The following is a 12,813-nucleotide window of genomic DNA, read 5'->3' as shown; positions in this document are numbered from 1 at the left end:
TTTTTTGTTATGGAAGAATACCGCCAACTGTTATTGGGATGATCGGCTTAGTTGTTAAAATAACAAAAAATAATAACAAAGATTTGTTCGAAGAATAACTGAAAATGTTATTTGTCTGTTATTACAATAACAATAACAAAAAATTACAATACAAGTTATTTCCGTCTGCTCGGGTAAACCAATAGTTATCAAGATATCGCAAAATGCAAAATTAGGGCTTATTAGATGACACTTAGAAAAACTCATTTTCAACCAAATTTTAACTTCAAGAATTTGTATCAAAGCAACCAGCAGTCCGACATTATAAGTTATAAAACGAAGATTGTAGAAAATTTTCTCAATTTTCTCGAAAATATGTTTTGCAGGTATGATTATTCTACATAAAGTATTTTATAAATGCTGAAAACTAAACATTCTACGAAAAAAAAAATCTTCTTTAAATGCCTATAACTTCAAAAAATATTTCAATTGCTAATTTTATTTTGCATCTAAAAATGGTTTTGAAATTTCGTTTGATAATATTTGTTAAAAAAAAAATGTTAAAAAAGAAGTTGCAAAAAACATTTTTTTCAGTACCAGATTTTGCACCATCCTGTGAAATCAAGTGCAAAATATGACTTTTTTAATCCCCTAAAACACAAAATCGAAAATTTAAAAAAAAAATATTTAAAAATCAGGATTGTGTTTTATCATCAACAGAGAGCGAGTTGTGGCGCTACACAGAAAAAAAAAGTTGAATTTTGGAATGTTGAAAATTTGGTAGGTTGAATATTACCTCTTTATTTGTGTAATATTACATAAAAAATGTGTAAAAATGTGAACCTGATGAATATTCATCAAAAACTGATGAAAATTCATCATTTTCTGGGGTAAAATTTATCATTTATTTTGCCACAAAATCTGTCACCATTTCCTGATGAATATTACCATCATTTTTTTTTCTGTGTATAACTACGGCAAATAGTGTCCAGGGCATTTGTGGAAATACAATGTCCCATCCCAGAGGGTCCCGGAGCACCAAAACTTTTTAGCATGGTTGCTTCCAACGATAAATTGCTCTAAACACAGGAACGTGAGCGGGGGATCCCCACGTTTCTTCCTCCCCTGTAGATTCAGAACTGTATTGTTGTTTCAACATTCGTGTTTAAACTCAATCCAATTCAACGAATCATCTTTGCGGTAAACTTTACGCAGTTGGCCTGGCCGCTTTAACGTTTGGGATGTTTCAATGCATTCTAATGCAATGGGGCACTGCAAATGTTAATAATGACAAGAGGATGCTAGGCGTTAATCAACCTAAGGCATTTTCCAGGATGCCCTCGAAAGACTGGCTGCGCTAGGGTTAGATTAGATTAGATTAGATTAAAAATCAGGATTGTGTTTTAATGTGTTCCTATTTTTCTGAAAAGTTTTAATCATAATCTACAACTTTGCCGAAGACACCAAATCGATCAGCATCAGATGCATCAGATGTATCAGATGCAAATTTTAAAAATTTATGGGTTATAGGCAACAGGCTTGGCAGAATGGTTACTAGCCCGGGTCAAAAAAATTAAAGTTGCTCAAATCAAAAATTATATGAGATTGCCCGAAAGAGTACTCAAAATGGAGGCTCAGGCCAAAATTTCAACCTATTTGGTTGAAAACTGGCTTGCCTTGAGCAGGAACAAGTTTAAATGGGAATTAACCCGTAAAACTGGAGCATTTAGGTAAATTGCTCTGTACAAGTCAGCCGTTAACAAATGACGACTTTTGCATACCATGGGGTCCTAGGGGATAGTCTGGGGAACAATTCCTCAGAAGGGTGCAAGACGATCCGAGGGCCCTGGTCTTGCCTTGAACCGGATTTATTCCGGAATCGCAGAAATTCTCAGGGCCCCAGCAAAATGTATAGGGAAAAATCAAAGCACACTAAGAAGGCTGCCTCGATCAGAGGACGCCACATGGCAATCAGCCACCACGTGGCACGAAAATAACTTCAAATTCGGCTTCAAAATTACATTTAGCGTTGATAAGGTGTTTTTGATCAAATATCTGGTTGAATAAAGTATCCTAGGAATAACAAAACCACTTTAAAAGCAAAAATTGATGATACCCTCCTGCCACGTGGTGGCTGATTGCCATGTGGCGTCCTCTGATCGAGGCAGCCTTCTTAGTGTGCTTTGATTTTTCCCTATACATTTTGCTGGGACCATGAGAATTTCTGCGACGCCGGAATAAATCCGGTTCAAGGCAAGACCAGGGGCCTCGGATCGTCTTGCACCCTTCGGAGGAATTGTTCCCCAGACCATCCCCTAGGACCCCATGGTATGCAAAAGTCGTCATTTGTTAACGGCTGACTTGTACAGAGCAATTTACCTAAATGCTCCAGTTTTACGGGTTAATTCCCTGCTCAAGGCAAGCCAGTTTTCAACCAAATGGGCTGAAATTTTGGCCTGAGCCTCCATTTTGAGTACTCTTTCGGGCAATCTCATATAATTTTTGATTTGAGCAACTTTATTTTTTTTGACCCGGGCTAATGGTTACGCTGTCCGCTTTATAAGCGGATGATTATGGGTTTGATTCCCATCTACTCCAACCTTCCATCAGATGGAGAAGTAAAACGACGGCCCAGCCTTGATCTTTTGAGTTATTTAAAAACATTACATAATGTGAATAATTAACGATGATGACCATGTTTTGATGCATGCATTCTAGCTCCATCGAGTAAGACGAAAAATTTGCAGCTGTCCATTAAGGTGCCAATAAAATAAATCGACCTCTTGGATACACCCTGATTTGATCCCTTATGCAAAAATAAGTAACTGTGTCAATTTTGAGCAAAATCGGTTAAGGTTTAAGGGTCGCTTTTTATCGTTAAAGCTGGTAAAGAAAAAATCTTTTCATACAAAAACGTCTTCTTTAAATCGCTAATAACTCGTCAGGGTTAACTCGGATCGTTTTGCCGTCTAGGACAAAGTTGCCATTTTACTCAAGAATCTTTTAATGATCCGACACATTAAACGCTACCATTTGACGTATTTTTGATTTTTTTTTTTTGCTTTTCGCCATACATTTTTGCAGTTTTCTCATACAAACTTCAACGATAAAAAACGACCCTTATACCTTAACCGATTTGGCTACAAAATTTGCCAAGTTACTTATTTTTTTATCTAAAGAATCGAACAAGCGGGTGTCTCTTCAGATTTTCAAAAATTTGAATTATTTCTTGTCACCATAATACTAAATTTCGTGTCTTGGGCAAAGTTGTAGGTATAGGTAAGGTCAATTCGGGGAAAAATAGGTAAACGCTATAAAAACTTTATCCATTTTTTACGTTTTTCATCATTACTCGTAACTGGATCTATCAAATGGATGAAATTTAAATGGTTGTAAGCTAATATTTTATTTGAACTAACGCAGGTTGAAGCAAAATGCATGGTTGCCGAGAATTTTAATTTTGAAGACAAAAATTAGTAGTGCTCTGGAGTAACCATGGGCGTTAGAGGGTTAACATAAAAAATCAATTTGGCAAAAATATTATTTTTTAAATATAATATTTGGAAAAAAAATAAATCCGGTCGTAAAAAAAATCATTTTTGGATGCAAAATCGGAAATGAAATTAAAAAGTACTTCACAGAAATTTTTGAAAACAAAAATTTGATTTTTCATTTTTTTTTTTTATTTTGTCCAACATTTTCTTTTCTAAATTTCCTATAAATTTGTCCAAGAAACTTTGAAGATTGGACCTCTAGTTGCCCTGAACAGCAAAGTTTTCTTATCAACTGTTGATCGGACTATCAATGTAAACATATGAAATATATGTGAAATTTTGTGACTTTCCGATAGAAATATTATCAAAATGTCTAACTGAAGACAAATAAACTTGTGATCTTTCTGATAAAAATATCATCAAAAAAAAATCAGATAAGATGTAAAATTGTAGTTAATGTTCGATTTTCGAGGGATTCATAGCTTTTGGGGAAGGCAAATTATTTCCCATTACTCACCGCCCAAAAGCAACGATTTTAGGGTTTCTGCAACTCAACTGTTCATAGCTGTGTGTGTTACACACCGTGTAAAATTCCCCCGTAAAAGCTAAGAACACCCAGCAGCAGCAACTGACTAGCTAGCTGGCCGACCGGTCCACAAGTTGCGAAAAAAACCTCCCTTTCACGTCGAACGATTTGCACAACCGCACACTTCTTAGAAGAGAGCAAAGAGTTGCAAAATCTCTTTTCATCTCTGCAAAGCGTAGCCGCGCGGCGCAGTTGGCAAATTGTTGCGCCGCCAAGACCTTGGAACTGCCAAATTGGCCGATGTTTTGCGTAATTTTTGGTCTAATTTGGATTTTTCTCTCTCTCTCTCTCGTTGCAGTTTCATCGAACACGACCGAGTCAGTGGCTTCTGGACGTGGCTGTTTGTGCTGTCGAAGCTGCCCGAGCTGGGCGACACCGTGTTCATCGTGCTGCGGAAGCAGCCGCTCATCTTCCTGCACTGGTACCACCACATCACGGTGCTGATGTACAGCTGGTTCAGCTACACCGAGTACACCGCGTCGGCCCGTTGGTTCATCGTGATGAACTACTGCGTCCACTCGGTGATGTACTCGTACTATGCGCTGCGCGCCCTCAACTTTAAGCCCCCGCGCTCGATCGCGATGCTGATCACGACGCTGCAGCTGACGCAGATGGTGGTGGGCTGCGCGATCAACATCTGGGCCCACGGATTCCTGCAGACCGCTGGGAAGGGCAGCTGTAACATCTCCGAGATGAACATCAAGCTGTCGATCGCGATGTACTTTAGCTACTTTGTCCTGTTTGCGCGCTTCTTCTACAAGACCTACCTCTCGACGAACGCCCGCAAGGGCAAGCGCATGGTCAAGACGACCGTCGGCGGCGGCAGCAACGTGGACCAGGTTCAGTACACCGCCAGCAGTAAACCGACGGTCATCAGTGCCAGCCTCTCGGCAACGGCGACGACAGCAGCACAAAACGACAAAATCAAAGCACAGTAAAGGGCTTTCTCTGCTTCACACAAACACACACACACACACTCATACTGACTCATTCACACGCATGCAAAGCTAAACCTAAAAAAAAGGGAGACAATTTCAGAGAAAGACAAAAAGTGTCCGCAGGTTCTGTGAGAATCCTTAACACGACGAACAAAAAACACATTGCACGCACAGAACGTGGCGGCATATCTTCGCGGGGTTTGGAACACAAACCTCTTTCCCAAGTCATCTTTCCACGTTTTCATTTGTTTTTCGATTATTATCATTATTATTATTATTTTCTTGTTCAAAGGGTAGTGAGTACAGACTAAATAGGTGTTAGTTCTATTCAAAATGAGTAAATTCTTAGCGCGTCAGCGCAGCAGCACGAGGACCTTAGAAGCTACCCGCAGAAACTATCGTTAACTTGTTCTAACCATTTCCAACCACCCTACATTTACGCTCGAATGTGTTCATTTGTTGGTTTTAAAGAAGAAAAAAAAGCTCAAACGTTGAATTAAATCGTACCTCGATGCTTAATTTTTCCCCACACCGCGTAGTTTCCTTGCTGCTGTACCGGGTTTTCCGCGCGGAAAACTAGCTCTCTCTAACCCACCCCCTCCTTCTTAAAGTGTGCGCCCACGGTGAGTAGCAGCTTGGATCGGTTCGGAACGAACATCACGTTTCCGCTTTCGTCTCTGTGGGCAGATCTATTTGAAAAGGCGAAAAGATTTGAATGATCGGCAAGAAAGTTTGTGCGTAATCTCGAGCGCGAGAATGTTCACAAGCTAAATTTTGGAAATGAAGCGCGCAGCGAAATTTACTGAAGAGCTTTCAAATAGATGGAGCTCATGAGGGGGAAAGCGCAGGGTGGCCACTCAAAATCGGAAAAATTAGAACAAAACGCACCTTTATCAACCTTTAGATGAATGGTTTTTTGCTGAGATTTTAATGAAGTTTCAACAATTATTTTCAGTTTTTTTCAGAAAGCCAGATTAAAAAAAACGTTAAGGTTTGAGATTATTTTCTTCAAATTCTGGAAAATTTAACTTAAATGGTGAAGTTATGTGACAGAGCATCTAGATCTGAAAAAATAAAAATAATACTCTGGTTTTTAATTAAAATTTTAGTATTGAAACATGAAATCTGAGTGACGATATTTTTGGCAGGGTTGCCAATTTTCAATAAAAAATCTGAATTTACTTTCTTAACTTAGAAAGGGTATACAGATATTCATGGTTTCCACACTGAAAGGTTTCTCAAACTACTAATGTATAAAATTATGGTTTTCTTTTTTTAAACAAATCTCACCCTATTACATATTTGTGAAACGTTACGTTGTGAAACTCCAAATTTGTCATTCTTAAATTGCGAAACGGCCTACTTTTCATCACAATAATTAAAAGTACTGAAAAGTCTCGGACTTCCAATCGAGCTGTCAAATCATGGTTCCAATCGAGCAGTAAGACCTTTCAAGAATAAGAACGGAAACAATTTGAATTGTTTTTTGGTCAAAAAACAAAATTGTAAGCATTCAGTGAAACTATTTTTCCTAATTATTTTTAGTAAAAATAAAAGTTTCACAAGTGATGTTAAAAATCTTGTTTTATTGCTAAAAAATATTAAAAAGTGATTCCAACCTTGTTTTTGCAAAGCCTCGAATGAAACATTGATTTGACAGCTATTTTGGAAGCCCGAGAGTAACTTTGCGTCCCTCCATGTAAACTGTTTAATGACTTCGTTTTATCAGTGTTGTAAATGAGTGATAAACAAATATCATTTGACGATTCCTGCACCAAATTATTAGAAGTTATAACGACCGTCACAAAAGTTTTTGAGTTGTCTTCTTATATCTCGTGATTGCCAATGAGATTCTCTTTCTATCACTCCTTCTCTTTTGCTCGATCAGCTCACTCACCGAAGAATATTTAGTTTTCTCACCTTTATGGCTACGCTGAGAGAGAAAAGAGTCGCACGAGATTGTGTACACACGAGATAGAGATCGATGAACTTTTTTGCTGAGAAGAATGATATTTCGGGCATGATAATGGTAGTTACTGAGAACTGAAAGTTTGCTATTTTTTTAACACTTTGTGTTATTTTTTCTAAAAAAAATAAAAACGGGATGTCCTCAGTTTTTAAGAACAGCTCGATCAAATCTAGAGTTTGTTTTTTTTTTTAATAGATCTTATAAACATATAAAAGGCAATAGCTTATAGGACCATAAAAAAAAACTCTGGAAATGAAATATTTTGGTAATATAGTGAGACAACATGATGCTTTTTTTAAGTCCATCTGGGCCCACAAACTGAGCGAGAATATCGCAATAAAAAGAGCCTCTTATCACTCGTTTGCGAAGAATCGGCGAAATTGAGGATCCATGAGTGATTTCGAGTACATTTCAGGAGTTTTTTTTTTTTAAAGGTCCGATGATCCAAATTTCCAGTTTTTGCTTTTTGGGTGTTTTTGAAACCGCCTTGAGGTTTTAAAAAACACCCAAAAAGCAAAAACTGAAAATTTGGTTTATTGGACCTTTTCAAAAAAACGCCAGATTTGCAGATTATTGTCACATTTCATAAAATCATAAAATGTCATCTCCTTTTTTTGAAAATTCGAGGATGATTTTATCATGATATTTTCAGTGTGAATAATTTAATTTGAAAAAAAACCTTATTTTTATATTTGAAAAATCTAGGAAATGAACTGAAATTCTAAATTTAGATTTGAGTAACCACCCTGAAAATGTGATTTCCTGTACTTTCTAATCTAGACAATAAATTTCCCCCTCCTCGTAATAAGCATTTAACGAGATTTTCGCGTGCAAGCGGGTAGTTTTAGCAGGTAACAAAAAGCTTCAAACGATTAGCTAGCCCCAAAGTTTGAGCGAAGGGTCCTCACTGCTGTGTCGCTTTCGAACCGCGTGCGTACTGTTTGGGCCTAGCCCCACTGTTTTCCCCGTTCCCCACATTAATTTATACATCTTCTAAAAATCTTGTTTTTGCGCTCTTGCAAAACACTGCTCAAAAGTTTCAATCCACCCGCCCCTGAACTATATCTCCCTCTCCTTCTCTCTTGTTACTGGTATTCGTACGAAGTAGTCTTGAGTTAGGCCGTAAGTTGTTTTTTCGGAAGATCCTTGTGTAAATAATCTTTTCTAGTGAACAAAACAACCATTTAAAAAAGGATATCGCGTTAAGCAGCTATAAACTATAACGACCTTAGGGCTGAGATACCATTGCGAGAAATGCTGATGAAATAACAAAAAAAAAACAATGCAAAGCAAAGCTAACATAAACCAATCCCACAATTGAGAAATTCTAAAAAGTAAAACAAACCGTTGTTGCAATAGAAATTACACAAATTTTGCGGTTCATCCCGTCCTAGGAAGAAAACAAGAAAAATAAATCCACTCAAGGAAACAGCATGAACAAATGATTCGCTTTTTGTTGCGTAGCAGAAACAAATGTGTGCTCCCTTCTAAAAAAAAGAATAAAACTTTTCAACCCCGAACTAGCGAAAAACAAATTTAACAAAATGCCACAGAAAAAAAAAAAACCGCAAAAACGTGGCGGTGCGATGTGTGGTGAGAAAGGAATTCCTCATTGTGTAAATATTCTACCGAACAAAAATGAGCTTTCGCCGTTTGCGTGTCACGCGTTACAACAAAAACCGCACATTGTGTCCGCGTTTGCAGTGCAACCTTTTTTAGAACATTCCTTGGTGCGGGTGTGCGCGGCATTTAAGGACGAAGCAGCAAAAACAATAGATCAAAAATACAGCAAATTACACAGAACAAGTTGAAAGAAGTTTTCGAAAAATACATGACATTGGTTTCTTTTCGTTTTTTTTTTCTTGTGTGAAACTAGCAAAAGTAATATTTCTATTGTTTGCTAATCACACACGCACACACACACACAAATGTGTTCTGTTAACAATTGATTGAGTGAAAGTGTTTGAATTTTGTTTTCGTTTGAATTTCTTTGGTTGATTATTTGTATCGAAAATACAAACAAACACATAAGCTTTAAACACACACTCACACAAACAACAATATATTTATTATGGCTGAAAAATTTCATCAACAGAGAAAATAAAGAGAAAGAAACACAACAACTTCGCTACATTCGTAAAAGTATCACAAAGAGGTGGATAAAAAGGCAAACAATAATTAACTCAAAATGAAAAACAAAACAAAATGTAACAGAAAAAAAAGTGTTAACAAAAAATATGGTTCATTACTAGCAGTGTGGAGTAAAGAAGGAGAAAAATCTACCTATAGTTCATAAACTGTAACAGTGACTACAAGCAAGCAAAGCAAAAACAAACATTTAAAAAAGGGGAAAAAATTTCAACTAGTGAAAAAATAGTATTAAAAAAAAACAAATAACAAAACAACAAAAAATGGTTCTGTATTGTTTCTTCTATTACTTATTGTGTATGGAAAACTGCGAATGATGAAGCAACATAAAATTTACCGAACCTATTCATTTTGTATCAAAATAAATTATTAAGATTGACAAAATAAACAAAAAAAAGAACTCAAGTCGTTTGTTGTCGCAATATCACAATTCAACAGAGAGGGGGGAAAATGTACTAACTTACGCGCGCAATCTTGCGTCAGCAAGTTAAGAGTACGAGATAATATTTACTTGCATCTTTAAAAATGTGAGTTTACTCTCTGCACAAAGTGCGAATCAATAATAAGGCGTTTTTTTTTTACTCACGTGTGTGCCGTCATTGTATGGAATTAGTCACTTATTTGTTCAGTAGTTTTGATGAGCGATTGAGGTAAGTAATTTGAAGAGCTAGTAAAAAAAAGTTTGATTAAGGGAAGTACAACAGTTGCTAATTTCACATTTGGTTTTGTTTGTTCGTAAATTTCGCATCGGTTCATATAAATATCCACAACATTTTGTCAGCAGTCCACATTTAAAAAAAATGATAACTCAGAGCCATTTTTTCAATTTTAGTTGTCTTGGACGCAAATGTAAGGTGATTAGTAGGCCTTTCAAAAGGTCGTATGAAACTTTAAATTGCCCCGTGTTGACGATGTCTGGACCAAAAAGCCTATGTCTGAATATATTTTCATCGGATTCCTTTAGAATTTTTTCGTAAAATACTGAACAATGGGAGACAATCATAATCAGGATTCCGTGGTTCATATTTTAACACTTGTAGCACCAACGGAGTCAAAACTTACGCGAAGCACCAAGGGGGTCAAAAAAGTTGGAAATGCAACTTCAACAGCCGCGACGGAAACTCAACCGATTTGGATGATTCTTGTTGCATTCGATCCGGAAGAATGTCAAGAATTACCTCCAACAAGGTAGATCCAAAACAGACGCGTCTACCTTAAGTTATAATAAAAAAGGCATTTCCAACTTTTTTTCCAAGGGTTGTATGAGCCAATCGAGTGGCATTTCCAACTTTTTTGGCCTCGTTGGGGCTACAAGTGTTAATTTGTTCAATAATTTATTTTTCTTATTTTTTGACTCCCTTAATTTTTTTTGTGAGCATTAAAAAAAAGACGAAACTTGACCAATCATCAAAAACACTGAAAATTAATGAAATCCAAACAATTTTGTTTTTTTTCACTTTCCGAAAATATTGATCCCGTGGTTTTGGGTGATAGCCTCTCACTCAGTTGGCCTGTGTTCGCTCCCAGAAGGTCCCGGTGGCAAATTTTGAGATGAGATTTGTCTGATCACGCCTTCCGTCGGACGGGTAAGTAAATGTTGGCCCCGGTCTAACCTAGAGGTTAGCTCAGTTCAGTTGTAGGAGTCGTCTCCCTGGGTCCTGCCTCAGTGGAGTCGCTGGAAGCCAGATGGACTAACAATCCAAAGGTCGCCAGTTCGAATCCCGGAGTGGATGGAAGCTTAGGTGTAAAAAGAGGTTTCCAATTGCCTCAACAGCCTGAGCCTTTGAACACCTAGTTTCGAGTAGGATTCTCGCAATCGAGAACACCAAAGCAATGCTGTTTAACGAATAATTTGATTTTGATTAGATTTTGAAAAATTTAAGTTACAAAAGATTTTCTTTAAACCTTATGGCCTTATTCAAAATTTCACATAAAATAAGAGGTAAAGCATGCATTGTTAGTAAACAGACTTTTGCATAAAAAAATTTTATAATACTCACAACTTGATAAATAATACTTGGTTATTGAAGAGTGTGGATTAAAACACGTCTGTAGGGTTTGGAGTTTATTCAGGTAATGACATTAATTAACTGTTGACTTGCAGTCCTTCTTCTTCGTTAGCACCGGCCTACTCGGTTATCTCCAACACTCCTCCTCGAGGTGCTGGTGCTAATCCGCACGCTCCTGCCAGCTTGGACATCCTGACTCCCGGTAGTGGCTTCGTCAAGATGTCTGCTACCATCTCTTCAGTTGGGCAGTAGATGTACTTCACCTCGTCCTTCTCCTTCACGTCCCGGATGAAGTGGTACTTCGTCGCGATGTGCTTGGTGCGGTTGCTGAACTTCTCCTTCTCCAACATCTTGAGGCAGCTCTGGTTGTCCTCGTTGACCGTCACAGCGCCGTCCTCGTCCAGATCCTCCAGCAATCGCTTCAGCCACAAAGCTTCTTGTGTCGCTTCAGCCAACGCGATGAACTCTGCTTCCGCCGTTGACAGCGCGACGCACGTCTGCTTGCGACAGCTCCAGCTGATCGTCCCACCGTTGAACAGGAATATCTGTCCGCTGTTCGACTTCCTGTCCGCGGTGCTCTCCGCCCAGTCTGCATCCGAGTATCCGATCAGTCCAGCTCGTTCATCGGTCTTGCTCACCTGCAGACGATAGTGGCTGGTCCCCTTCAGGTACCGGATGATCCGCTTGAGCTCGGTCCAGTCCGTTTGAGTCGGTGCAGCTGTCTTCCTGCTCAGTATCGAAATCGCTGCGGAAATGTCCGGTCTCGTGTTCACCGACAGGTACAGCAGCTGTCCGACCACCTTCTGGTACTCGACGTTGTCCGGCAATGGCTCTCCTTCCGCTTCTTGCTTCAGATACCCAGGGTCCAGGGGCATCTTGGAGACCTTCGCATCGCCCAGACCGTTGCTCACGACGACCTGGTTGATGTACTTCGCTTGGTTGATGAAGAAGTCACCTCGGTCATCGCGTTCGACTTCAATTCCGAGATAGTAGTGGATGTCGCCCAGTTGACTGATCTCGAAATTCTTTTCCAGTGCAGCTACCAGTTCTTGATGGAGTCCACTCGCATCGCTGGCCACGATCAAATCGTCGACGTACACCAGTACGTAGCAGCACTTGTTCGCCTTCACCTTCTTGTACAGGCAGGGGTCTGCCTTGCATCTGGTGAATCCTTGTTTGGCGAGTACGGTGTGCAGCTTGTTGTTCCACGACCTGGCTGCTTGCTTGAGGCCGTAAAGACTTTTCTTGAGTCTGCACACTTTCCGCTCGTCGCCGTCCGCAACAAACGCTGGTGGTTGGCGCATATAGATCTCCTCCTCAAGATCGCCGTTGAGAAACGCGGTCTTGACGTCATACTGCTTCACCACCATGTTCCGCTTCGCAGCTACGGCCAGGAGAGTCCGGAAAGTCGTCTGTCGCACCACGGGCGCAAATACTTCGTCGTAGTCGTACCCGTACTTCTGCGTGAAGCCCTGTGCGACCAATCGGGCCTTGTGACGAACCACTGCGCCTTCCGAGTCACGCTTCGTTTTGAAAATCCATTTGCAGCCGACGATCTTCCGGTTCGGGGGTGGGTCCACCAGGTCCCACGTGCCGTTCTTCATCAGTGAGTCGTACTCCTCCTGCATCGCAGCCGTCCACTGCGCAGATTGCCCACCGCCGAGCGCCTCGCCCACGGAGCATGGATCGT

General features: G+C 39.4%; 1 protein-coding gene across 2 annotated transcripts in view; it reads left to right on the top strand.

Annotated features, from left to right (window-relative positions):
• Positions 1 to 9,428, top strand: part of LOC120424487 (elongation of very long chain fatty acids protein 6) — a 70,675-nt gene extending 61,247 nt beyond the window's left edge. For both annotated transcript variants that reach the window (XM_039588629.2, XM_039588630.2), the window contains exon 4: positions 4,358 to 9,428. In XM_039588629.2, the coding sequence (XP_039444563.1) occupies positions 4,358 to 4,997 (640 nt within the window). In that variant the 3' untranslated portion in view covers positions 4,998 to 9,428. The remainder of the gene's footprint in view (positions 1 to 4,357) is intronic.
• Positions 9,429 to 12,813: the final 3,385 nt, after the last annotated feature.

Source organism: Culex pipiens, chromosome 3, assembly GCF_016801865.2.
Source record: "Culex pipiens pallens isolate TS chromosome 3, TS_CPP_V2, whole genome shotgun sequence".
NCBI classification, from domain to species: Eukaryota; Metazoa; Arthropoda; class Insecta; order Diptera; family Culicidae; genus Culex; species Culex pipiens.
This window is presented reverse-complemented; position numbering and strand designations above follow the sequence as displayed.